Raw genomic sequence first — 12,731 nt, forward strand, 5'->3', positions numbered from 1 at the left:
TGTCTTTGCGTTTTTTATTTTTTGACAAATTTCTTTTTAAACTTAATAATTTACTTACATGTGTACCTGTTTGTTTTTTTATTATTTAGTTGTGGCTTATGGCCCTCCGTACATGCCAATAAACCCATAAAGGAAGATGCGTCGAAAACGTAACAAGTTGTCAACGCTGGCAATGTGTAAGTATTTATCTACTAGAGTAGATAATGGAGAACAAAAAGAGAACTTTTTAAAGGCTTTTTTTAGTGCCTACATGCATACATATGTACATACATTAGTACATACAATTGTAGGTACATACTTAAGTAAGTGCACTGTTAGTTTATGAAGCCAAAAAAAAAAGGTCGAGCTGTATACTTTTACTTGGTCAGTGTTACAAGCTAGTTTAACGGTTCATTGGGTCAGGTTACTATATGAAAAGCGAAAAGAAATCTACTCCACTAAAACTACTAAAATAAAACAAATTTCTTTTTAGTTTATAGTTTTTCTCTTTTTTTTTTGGTTTCTCTATACTTTTTTATATTTTTCATGAAAAGCAAGTAAAACTACATATATACATACATACATACCTACATACTTGTTTTTAAATTTTTAATCGTATATAAACTTCCTAAGCGATTATACTTTAAGTAAGTAACTATTTGACAAATCTCTTACATGCTAACGAATAAAAAATTTTTAAATTTAACAAAAATTTGGCAATATCGTATATGCATTTTTTTGTTTCTTCTAACCACGAATGCACACAGAACTCTTATTTTACATTTTATTTGTATCAAAATTGTCACGAAACTAGGCGCCAAAAATAGTACAACTGCGTTTTTAGTTCTTCTCTTTGACGTCAGGATTTTTTAAAGGACCTTGAAATTTCATAGATATAATAAATTCTAAAAATTATTTTCAAAATTCAGTGAGGTTGTTCACGCTTGCCTGGTTATCAGCTTGTGCTTTTATGCGGTTATATTTTTTATTCAGTTTACAACAATAAAATACAATACAAAATAAAAACTTTTAACCAGGTAAGCGTGAACAACTTAAAATGTAGTAGAATAACAATGTGGGTGCTAAATGAAAAATAAGGTTATGAAAAATTAAAAAAAAAAGTTTGGGTCACAAGAACGAATAGGTATTGAAAAATCTTATTTAACTATTGAAATTTTTTAAGCTTATAAAGTTGGAAGAACGGAATTCGCGAATGTGATATGTATATATCTATTAGTCTTCAACATGTAGGTTTTTTCAAAAATAAATACATATTGCAAATTCTCAAGGATATTCAAGAAAAAATCTTACAATTTTTACTAAGTATTCGTGCCCAAAAACAAAAAATAATTTTCTTCAATTCTAAAGAAATTTCTCATTTATTCGATACTTAAATTGCCATTCTACATTGCACTAAATTTTTAAAACAATTTATTGAATTAAAATTTTTTTTTTTTAATTCATAGTATGCATAAAACGCAGTTTTCCTACATTGGACCCCTAGTTCCGCGATGATATTGATATTTTTGTGTGTAAAATTTACTGCTGCGCGGTGTATTACCTACTTAAATAAATGCTTATATTTTTATATTCATTTCCAATTAAATATAAATTTATTACAATAAAGAAATCGAAAAACACTTATGCATTATAAATCCCCTGTTTTATTTGTGTAACTTGTACGAAAAAGAAATAGTTTTAAACTACAGCTAGCGAAATCTTAAGCAGCACTGCCTAATACTCTTTCCGCCATAAAAAAGAAATACTGGCAACACTCGCTAATTTCCAACTGCTACAACTGTCATTTAACATCACTGCATATCATCATCCTTCCTTTGCATTGTTCCGCTTCCGCCCATTCTGCAGTTCACGCCAACCATTCGTTTCAACTACATAGTTGGTCGTCTTCTTCCCGCCCTTCACGCGCATTTACTCGCCAGTGTACACATTGCGCTCTTCGCGCAAAAAATCAAACCCTTCGTGCAGGTCATCTTGTGACCCTTCATCATACCTTGCGCGTTCTTGTAGCAAACAAAATAGCTGTAGATTGAAGTTTGATCGGCAATTTTGTCACCTTCCTTGCAGTAGTACTTCCGCTTCTTCACCGTCGCCGCCGCCGCTGTTGGCCTAGGCGTCGTGCTGTAGACATTCATCGCTGCTGCTTGCTGCACATACGCGCTCAGCATATCCTTTTCACTGCTATCGTCCTCATTTGCCACAGCCGCCTGCGTTTGACCGCCATATTTTTGCAACAAATTGGCAATGTTTTGTGCTTTCATAGCTTGCTCTTGCCTACGCTTCACATCCTGCATTGCTTTAATCGCCTCCATTTGCAAGCGTTTATTCTCCGATACCGTATACCGGCTAATAATGGCATCCGGCGTACACACGGCATACGTATGCGCATCACATATACGCGTTTGTGCATTGAAGGCGGTATATGGCGGGCAGGAGTAGGATAGCACTTTGCCATCCTTCTTGCTGCATACATAGTAGCGTGTACAATCGGTGGTGTTCGGTTGGCGTACGCCGGTAGCGCAAGTTATGACTTCAACATTGTTTAAATCATTCAACGACTGCGTTTGGCCTAGTAGCGGGAGTACTGTATTCTGGAAGACATCGAAACTAACAAAATTACCGCCAATATTGACTAGCTGTGTGCCATCGGCGTACGAGGAGGCGGGGTGTGTGTTGTATGGCTTCAATTTATTTGCGGCATTTGTGTATGAAGGACGCGTAGCAGAGGGGCGTGGTATGTAGGTGTGTTTGTTGCCGCCACTGCTGCTACCCGCAAAAGTTGCCTGCTGATATTGGTTACCCATATCCGGCTTGTCATTGTCGTAGTTATAGGTGAACAGCTGTTGCAGTGGTCGCGCTTGATTTTCACCGTAATCGTCGCCTTCCATTTCCATGCTATCCATGGTGTGGCCATTCGGACGTAGCTTGACTTTATGGCCATCCATTTGTGGTGTGAAAAGTTGTGGACGCCCTATGCTCATGGGCCGCGGTAGATCATCGTACTGCACTGTGGGATAACGATCGGTCGATTGAAAGAGTTTATTGACATTATTCTCATTTAAATGTGGATTGGGTGAGAAGTACTCGTTGAGCGTTGGCGATGTAGGTTGAAATGCGTTGGGACGTGTGGTGGTTGCGTCCATCGCTGTGGGATATTGTGCAGCAAATTGCGCCGCATAGCCGGTGGGCGCAGGTGTAGTGGAAATTTGTGGACGCGCTGTTGTGAGACTGGCAAAGAATTTGTTGTCACCAAAAGTGTGTGAGTGAAAGTGCTGATCATAGCCGTTGTCGCCGTCAGTGGCGGTATTAATTGGCGGATAAAGGCCTAAACTCTGCCCGTAGCTGTCAACGATTTCTTTTTCACCTGAGTTCGTGGATGTCAAATGTATTGGAATGACATTGTTGTGTATAATCGTATTAGCGGGCTTGTTGTAAGCGCCGGCGGGCCGAAGCAGCTGCGCTTGCTCAGCTTGATTATTGTAATTTCCGGTAAAGGTACCAGTTTTACCATCATTTGAATCATATCCCTGCTGTGGCCTATTGTTATTGACGCTATTAAAGTAGGCGGCAAAGGGATTTGCTTGCGCTTGCGCCTGGAATGCTGATGCGGGCAGGAAGAGTGGCTGTATTAGTGGTTGCGCATAATAGCCGGTATTGGGTACTATTTTCGGTATGTTCTGTGTAGCAATCATTTGTTTAGACAGCTCCAACACAGTTTTTAATGTATCCTCAGATATCTTTGGTGTATTGTGGCCATACTCTGACGTCTGTTCGTTGCCGTAATGCGGCAAAGTGAAAAGCACCGAACCCTCCGGGCGATTAACTACGATTTGCGAATTCGAGTACCCCGTAGTACCGTAATTTTTGGGCAGCGTATTTGTGAGTACCACTTTTGTTTCCGGCTTCAATGTACCGTCCAAATGTTCTTGCAGGCGCGTCTTATTTAAGGAAGGTGTTTGATATTTAACGTACGCCGCCGCGGTGGACTCTGGTGGCTCAGTTGTGGTAGTTGTCTCTGTTGTTTCTTTGGAATTCATTTCATAGGTAGGTTTAATCAAACTAAATTTGTTTTGTATATTAAAATGCGCCAAGAATGCATTTAACTGGTCGGGCCGCAAATCAGTCGGCTGCTCATCACCCTGTTGATATTGATTTTTTAGTCCATCAATTAATTGCGATAAGCGCTGCAGATGCGCCGTAAGTTTGGGATCAATCTTTGATTTCTTCGTCACACTCTCTGGTCTAATTTCATTGTCAACTACCACGTTGAGCTGTTCCTCGTGCTCATCTTCGCCCTCACGGTTTTCCGCCTGCAGAAAACCATCCATTTCTACCAGTTCCCCAACATCATCGCCACTAGCTTCGAATTGGCTGTCCTCACGCTCCACTTCCGCATCGCTGCCTACGCTGCTATCTACAATCATTTCCATGTCGTTTTCCTTAAGTTTATTCTTTTGTTTCGGCGCAGCGTCGTCATAATTTTCGTTGTCGTTATCGTGTTTATTATTTACGATGTACAAATCTGCATCTTTCACCTTATTGGTGCGCGTTGCTTGCGTAGTTTGCGTGCGGATTTGCGTCTGTCCTAACTCCGCCACCGCCTTATTGCTTTTATCAGCCTCGACCTTGCCACCTTGCATGCCAACTCCCAATGTACATTCCCACTCATCGTCGGGCAATACACATAAGCCTAGGTTGTGCTCATAGATGAGGCCTGATTCACATTTTTCTGGTATCCAAACATGACGATTGGACGGCAATGCAAAGCATTTGTAATAGGACTCGCATCGTGTCTTGTGTGGTCGCGTCTTCTCCGGGCATGGTTTGCCTGCCGGGAATAGAAAGAAAGTCAACAATAGAAAGTTAGAAGGAAATAAAGAATGCAAATATGAAAAATCTATATAATTCCAGATTTTATCTAAAAGGTGTTTTGGTCAGTGATAGAAATCAAATATGCAGCACAGTTGTGGCTAAGATGGTTGCAATTCTTTTGTAAGATAATTGGAAGGCATTAAAAAAAAACGCAAAAAAAAATCTTTCAGAAAGCTCTTGAGCATTTTCCTGCCTATGTATCATTTGGTTTTCGCTACTCCAAAAGTCGCAATGGCCGAGTGAGTAAAGTACTGATGTGATCCGAGACTCGAACCCTCGACAATGGATTTTTTTATTTATTTTTTAATTCTTTTTACTACACTTTTTAATAGGGTTTTAAAAAGATAAATATATTATTTTTATTTTTATTTAATTTTTAGAAACTTATTTTATGTATTTTTTCTTTTATTATTTTTTTTTTTTCGTTATTTATGGCCTTATAACAATTTTTATTGAGCTTGGGGCCCGCTGAAGAAGTCTGATAAGAAAATGTGGTGATTTCCGAAATAGCTATAACGTCCACCATTTTTTCAAATTTTTGTTGCTTTTCCACAATATTTTTTCATTAACAACGTCCGCAAGCTCAATAAAAATTGTTGAATATAATTGATACAAGGCCATAAAAACAAAAGCAAATAACTTAAGGACGAGCATACCTAAAAGTTAAATATTCTAAAAATAGAATTATTAACAAAATCCAACAACCACATCATCAAGTTTAAATAGCACTGGAATAGCTGCGCTTGATTGTAGTTGGCTCACATGAAAAAAGTTGAAAAAGCAACAACAGTTTATAAGGCGAACTTAGCACAGTGCGTAGGCAACTGGCTGAGTCAGCTGGGGTCGTCGGTTCATGTCCCGTTGAAGAAGTCTGATGAGGAAATGTGGTGATTTCCGAATTTCCATTTTTTCAAACTTTTGTTGCTTTTCCACAATAGTTTTTTCACTAAACACGGCCTCAAGCTCAATAAAAATTGTTGAATATTATTTTCTCTTTTTTAATTTAATTTATATTCCTCTATTTTCTTTAAATTTCATCAAGGTTTAGAAGTTTATTTTTACTATATTAATTTTTGTATTTAATTTTCGTTTAATTTTTTTAATTAAATTAAATTTTTAGGATTTTATTATATTTTTTTCTTTTTTAAATTTTATTTTCTTTTAATTTGTAGGGTTCGCTTTGCTTTTACTTTCAAAAACTTATTTAATGTATTTTTTTTTAATATTATTTTCTTTTGATTTTTAGGTTTTATAGATTTAAACAGAAAACTATTTTCCTAATATCACTTTATTTTTAAAAACTTATTTTATGTATTTTTACTTTGCTTTTATTTAATTCCTCTCCCTTTATTTTTTCTTAAGCTTATGTTATTTTTTTCTTTTTTTAATTTAATTCTTAGATTTTATTGTATTAAGAGGAAACATATATTTTTTAATTTTTATGAACTTATTGTATTTTTTCTTTTTTAAATTTAATTTCCATTTAGTTTTTAGAGTTTGTTGTTTTAAAACGAAAACTATTATTCTTTTATTTCATTTCATTTTCTTGTATTGATTGAATTTCTATTCATCAACTTTTAAATCTAATTAATTTTTAGAAGTTTATCTGTTTCTTGTATTTTTTAATTTTTGCATTTTTATTTTGTTTAACTTTCTATTGATTTCTAGATTTTATTAAATTAAAGAAAAGTATTTATTCGAATTTCATTTAATTTTTAGAAACTTATTTTATTTAATTTTGTTTTTTTTTTTTAATTAATTAGTTTCTTTTTTATTTAATTTTCTTAACATTTTTACATTTTATTGTTTTAAAAAGAAAATTTTATGTATTTTTTATTTAATTTAATTTTTAAAAAGCTTATTGCTAAAAGACAAACAAAATAACGCTCAGTATAACAAATAGTGTTTTTGCGGAATGTTGTTCGCAAAACCAATGTGGTCAGCGAAACCGGAGTTGGACTGATGTTTTTTTTTAGACAATTTATATTATAGGCTTTGGCAAATTTAGGTATGGAGCGATACTCAGTTGAACAACACATGGTCCGAACGTTTTATGAAAATGGTTTGAGTCAATAATCAGCCTTTTGGTACATAAATCCGGAAAACCTGTGGCGGTGAAAAACGTGAAAAGACGTCAGTATGTGTTCGTACAGGACGTTCGGCCGTAAATATTGATGCGGAGGAACAAGCCGCGATAAACTGAATTTGCCGTGGCTCACAGCAATTGAACCTTTCATACAGCCCGAATTGGATGACAATGCATAATTTTGATATGCGCATCCTGTGTCGTGGTGGGAATTTAAGGGATATTGTGTTTCATACACAAATGCCATAGACTAAAAAATGTGATGAAATAAAAAAAAATCGTTTTGACAAAGTTCGTTGTTTTATTATAAAAGACATATGCCATGGCCATTAGCCTTTGACATTTGCCATGGCGTGCCAGTGGGGTGCAGCTTGAGAGTTCTTCCAACTTTTAAGAAGCTCTGCCAGGTATCTTTTGGATGAACTGTAGAAAGATGGATCTATCATGAGGGCCATATGGGCTCTATTGGCTTCCATATGTCGCAAGCGTGTCAGTCCTTTCGTTGTCATCATGACCATGAGAACTTACCAAAAGGCTGCCTTTGACAGCATTTTATATGTTTTAAAGGCCCTTATTGCTGTTCGACATGAAGGCTCTCTGCCATGAAGATGCCAAACCCCTATGTTAAAGATGTGAGTATGGTTTCTGTGATGGGAAAACAGGCCAAGCGCTGGAGCTTACCCAGAATGACGCCGGAACTTGCTTGGTTCTTGCTCATCTATGGACATAATACTTTATTGAACTGTGCGTAAATCGGCCATCGCAACCATTTCGATGAGACAAAAAAGCCTTATTGGGGTATCAAATAAGTAAAGTGGCTTATGGCTTTGTTTTCCCCCATCCGACAACATTATTTATAATTGCAAATTTACATAGATATTTCCACGACCAAGGACGCACTCCAACAGTGTTCCTCAAAAGCTATTTAGGAAATTTTTATGATGTTAGGTTAGGCCTATAAGTAAACCCCATTTTGGGCCGCCCGTCTCCTTTCAAGCGTTTGTCATTTAATTGCACGTAGAGCAAATGTACCAGCAAATGGATAAGGCGTGGAAGAGACGCAGGGCTATAAAAATCGTATGCACGGGCTGTTGGCAGCGTCACCCTACGAATTGAGCCTTATTAAGGATAATAAGTGTAGGGAATTGGTATTGGAGAAAAAAAAGGCGTCTAGCTCGATGGGGCCAAAAAAAGGACTGCTACAGTGCAATAGGATAGAATCGTGCAAGTCTTTGTATACGTAAATAAAATTCAGCGGCTGTTAAAGTTTCTGCTAACGTTATGGACGTTTAAATTTAGTTGCTCTTTTGCGATTTTTTTCCTTTTCAACGACTTCACATGCATATGTAAATCGACCATGAATTGGAAATCAAGCCACGTTCACTAATCTGACGCGCTTCGATATCTTTGAAGTCACACAATTAGCTTTTGCATAATAATTTATTTTCATAATTCTTCCGATGTTTGTACTTTAACTATTTGTATCCGACAACATTCCTTCTTTCTTTTTTAAATGTATGTATGTAGTTGTATTTCCACGTATGTACTAATTTCTTCTCAACAGTTCATTTAATTTTCCACTTATGCTTCATCTCATCACTGACCACTCATTACACCCTCTTCATACATATTTCCGCTTAATGTCCGTACCTTCCGAGAAGTCAAATAATACAAATATAATCAGCGCGTATATTCCGTAACGCATTGCTATCGATTTTCACTCTCTCTTTCGCCGTCACACGTGTTTGTACCAATACGCGCATAAAGTATCCGTATAACGGAAATTTATTAAAAATTTTTAAATCGAACTGTCACTTTAATTCTACGCGTACCGACTTCCGCTCGCGGAACTCTGTTCGTCGACGCTCGTACTTCGTACTGAGGCTCTCAGTTGTGCGCGCGCGAATCGTTTATCACCTTTCAATGGATATACTCTACATAAATCGAAAATATCCTCTACTATATAGTTATGCCTATATTCGTTTATATGTAAATAAGTTAATCCCAAGGTAATCCGATTGTTTCGTATCGTTCCGTTTCGTTTGCCGTCCAAGACATGAATGACTTTACAAGGCGAAACGTACGAATTTAAGACTAAATTTTTTTTCTTCTTCAAATATAATATTCATACTTTCTTAAGCCCCATTTAAGTTGCTACAACTAATACTAATACAAGTGAAAAAAAAAAACGAAATAATAAGTAAACAAAAAAATGTACGCCACAAAAATGTCCATCAACTGCAGACTGGAAATGCGACCATTTCTTCCGTGTTGTATGTTTATTAGTAAATGTTGTTATTAGTGCTTTAGTTGTTGGTCGTGTTTAAACTCGAGCAAAGTGTTAAAAAGCGAAAAAAGTGTAGAGAGACAGAAGACCATCAGAAGCAATTCTGTTGGACCACTGACTGAGTTCAGCCAGTAACCGCGCGGCGCGGCGCGGCGTGGTTTTTCGTAGGTCGGAAGCGCGGCTCATATGTTGCGAGCATTTTTCACACATGCACTTACGCACATCTACAAACACACGCGCACGCAGACTTGTTGGAATTTGTTGTGTACTAAACTTCCTAAGTGTAATAATTTTTTATTATTTGTAAAAAAAAAATGTGTTAAACATGCGGCTACTCTGCTCTCATTGCAGCGCTCGCCACACACACACACACTGCATACGCGCTAGTTGGTCAACGGCAAGGCCGGCCCGTGCCCAACTGCCCACCGCCCAGCGTGAAACAGGCAGCGAGTACAAGTTAAACTTATTAATTGTTTAAATAAATAAGCAGCAGCCACAATTTTGCATATCTTTCTTTTTCGCTGCTCGTGTTTTTGAAGAAGTTCCTATATAAGTAAATAAAAAGGAGTTTCACTTTTTCATTGCTTATTCATATAGCAAAACAAATTAATGTACAGAAGTTTAAAAAAATATATATTACGCGCGTGTATGTATTTAAATGTAACTGCTACAAATGCGAGCATTCTTCTTATAACTGCGTATATATATGTACATTAGACCATATCAGAACAAAATATGTTCGCCGTACATCTTCGAATTAAAAGTACTTTTTTTTCTCGAAGATAACATGTTTTTTTGTACCAAATTTCATTGACCACAGGCACCCCGTTCTAGTACTTATCCACCAGGTCTAAGTTCTCAACCGCTAACGTGCCACCCTAATGTCAGTAAATTAAGCTCTCAAAAAATCGACAGAATTTTGCTAATGATGTATTCCGATTATTCCAGTAGTACTATTTTTAACAATTTTTGTTTTTTTCCCCCCAAATGCAGGTGTTACCGAAGTACTAAAAACGTTCGACAAAAAAAATGCGAAATTGCCTTCCCAAAATACTTTAGACTCAGAGTTATGGCGCACATTTTTTTGCGTGTAAGGTGGTACGGTATAATGTACATACATACATACATACATAAATACACGTACATATATTAATTTATCTCCTACTGATATGAGGTTCGATTAATGATCATTTTCATTAAATTGTCACGCACTTTTTGCTCGAATTAATATTTGTTTATTCCATAGCTATTTTTAGTTGTATAATGTATTATATAATTTTATTGCACAGTAGTTAAATAAATACTACTATGGACACTAATTAATTTTATTGACGTATTCACGCCACAGCTTCTCTTTGATGGATTGCACTATAACCACCAAACCATTGTTGAGCGAGCACGCTTCAACAGGTTATGTGGACAGGCGAGTCTAAATGAGACAAGTAATTTTTAAGCAAAAAAACAAAACCGACTTCAATTCTCATATAGAAATTTAAGATTATCGTTAATTTGTTCACGATCTAATTATTGAATCTAAACAAAATTATTATGGGTACCACCTTTCCGATAAAAAAAAAAAGAATTATCGGAATCGGTTAACGTGGTAAAAAAAAAATATATATATTCCGACGAACTGATAACCTCCTCCTTTTTGTGAAGTCAGTTAAAAACAAGCGCTTGCCCAGGCACTGCGATGAGCTCAGCCTTACATTTCCCACCTAAACTTGCTAGTACATTTAGCTGGTTGTGGTGGCTAAACACGTGAAAGATAGTCAGGGCTATCACTGAATCCGTCGTAGTTCGAATTTTCGTGTAATTTAAGTAAATTCTTTTAATAAATCCGTAATGCGAAAAGGTAAAAGTCATAGGCGGACGTGACTTTGGGTGGGTACAAACGGCCAACTATGTTGTTTTTTTTTATATTTTTATTATAAAACAGCACGGAGGACTGTTCCAAGTTGATACAATTTTTTAACGAACTGCATTAGGACTTCAAAGAACCTAAAGTTCCTTGCTCAAACCACGTCCCTTCAAAGTACCTGACGGCAGTACCTGGGGGATTGATACTTAGACAAAAGTCCCTCTGGTTTTCATCGGAGCTCTCTGATCTCTAGCGACTTTTTAGCAGAACCAGCGGTATTGGGAACTTTACAAAACGGGACAATTAATCTATACGCCGACATCAAGAAAGCTAAAGAGATATTCTTGGCTACTGGACAAAGACTAGTGAACACTCGTTTAAAAGCTCGCAAATCTCCGTAGAGCATGATCCCCTGGTAAGCTTGGACTCAAAAAACACCTACTTAAGCTCATATGACGTATGCTCTGTAACAGCACTGTCGTGGTGGAGTGGGGTAGTGCCACCTTGTAGCGTAGAGTAAAGAGGGTTGACACAGGGTCATATTCCCTCGCCTCTTCTTTGGATTCTGGTCTTAAACGGCCTGCTAGAGGTTTTGGTGAGTAAAGGTTGCCTGGTGTTGGTTGCCTATTCAGATGACATTGCATTTTTAGTGATCAGGTGATACGACAAGTGAGGAAGCAGCAAGGCCTCTAGTGTCTTTGATACCGGGGAAAGGAGAGTTTTATGGATATAAGGCTCTCCTTAGTTTACCGGTTTCTCCAGGTTTAGCTGTTGAACCACGCTCCCCAATTTCCACCCATCGGGAATGATGGGAGTGGCCATTGAAATATTGAAGACATTGGTTAGGTACTCTACTCCCGCTGGACGCAACTTTATCAGCATGGGCATGCATATTTCGTCGGAAATAATTACTCTTGAGCTACGAACTTACGGTTAACCAAAGCTTACTTACACTCTCAGCTAGTTGCAAATCTTCAGGCGCTCCTCCAACTTCTTCCGCTTACGTTGGCCTACCAGTTGCAGAATTTGTATATTGAGATCCCAGATACAGGCATTTCCGGGATCACCGCTCATTTGCAAGAAAAACCGCTTCATCTGGGAAATTAGGGCGGGTTTCCACAATGCATCCAGCAGGAATGAGGCGGGCTGCAGCTGCAGTGACAACCTTACGGAATTTGGGTTCACCTGCATGAAAGTCTGTAGGTGTGGAAAGAACGACGAAGGTGGACTTGGTAACTTCCGCAAAGCCATTCCGATCAGCCTTATTAAAATTGATGTAGGTTCGGTAATCTGCGGAAGCAAAGTTAGCAGGTTTATCGATCAAGACTATTGTGGGCAGATAATCCGATGCTAAGGCAATCATAGGTCACCACGTTAAGCGGTTTATTACAGCAGCAATTAAGATTGTTGTATCGAGTGAGCTGCTGGAGCTACCCATAATCCTGGTGGTTACATCGTCCTTCGCTCGCAGAATCTCGAATAGTTTATCTAATCCGCCAAGTGTATTTCCCTACGATCGTTCGGCAGGCTTAAATACCAAAGATCGTTGTGCATGTTCACATTGTATCCGGCGCAGATCAACAATGTTTAATCGGTGCGCAACTTCGTATCTTGGAGCGCAGATACCA

General features: G+C 37.5%; 1 protein-coding gene across 1 annotated transcript; it reads right to left on the reverse strand.

The window, feature by feature from the left end:
- Window positions 1–1,544: 1,544 nt before the first annotated feature.
- Window positions 1,545–12,354, reverse strand: LOC108359929 (uncharacterized). The gene is made up of 2 exons (XM_017612006.1): window positions 12,108–12,354; window positions 1,545–4,915 (listed from the first exon to the last, which is right to left on the reverse strand). Exons 1-2 carry the CDS (start codon window positions 12,352–12,354, stop codon window positions 1,899–1,901), a joined length of 3,264 nt encoding a protein of 1,087 aa, XP_017467495.1. The 3' UTR covers window positions 1,545–1,898.
- Window positions 12,355–12,731: the final 377 nt, after the last annotated feature.

Source organism: Rhagoletis zephyria, unplaced genomic scaffold, assembly GCF_001687245.7.
Source record: "Rhagoletis zephyria isolate East Lansing unplaced genomic scaffold, Rhagoletis_zephyria_1.1 Rzeph_scaffold_00492, whole genome shotgun sequence".
NCBI lineage: Eukaryota > Metazoa > Arthropoda > Insecta > Diptera > Tephritidae > Rhagoletis > Rhagoletis zephyria.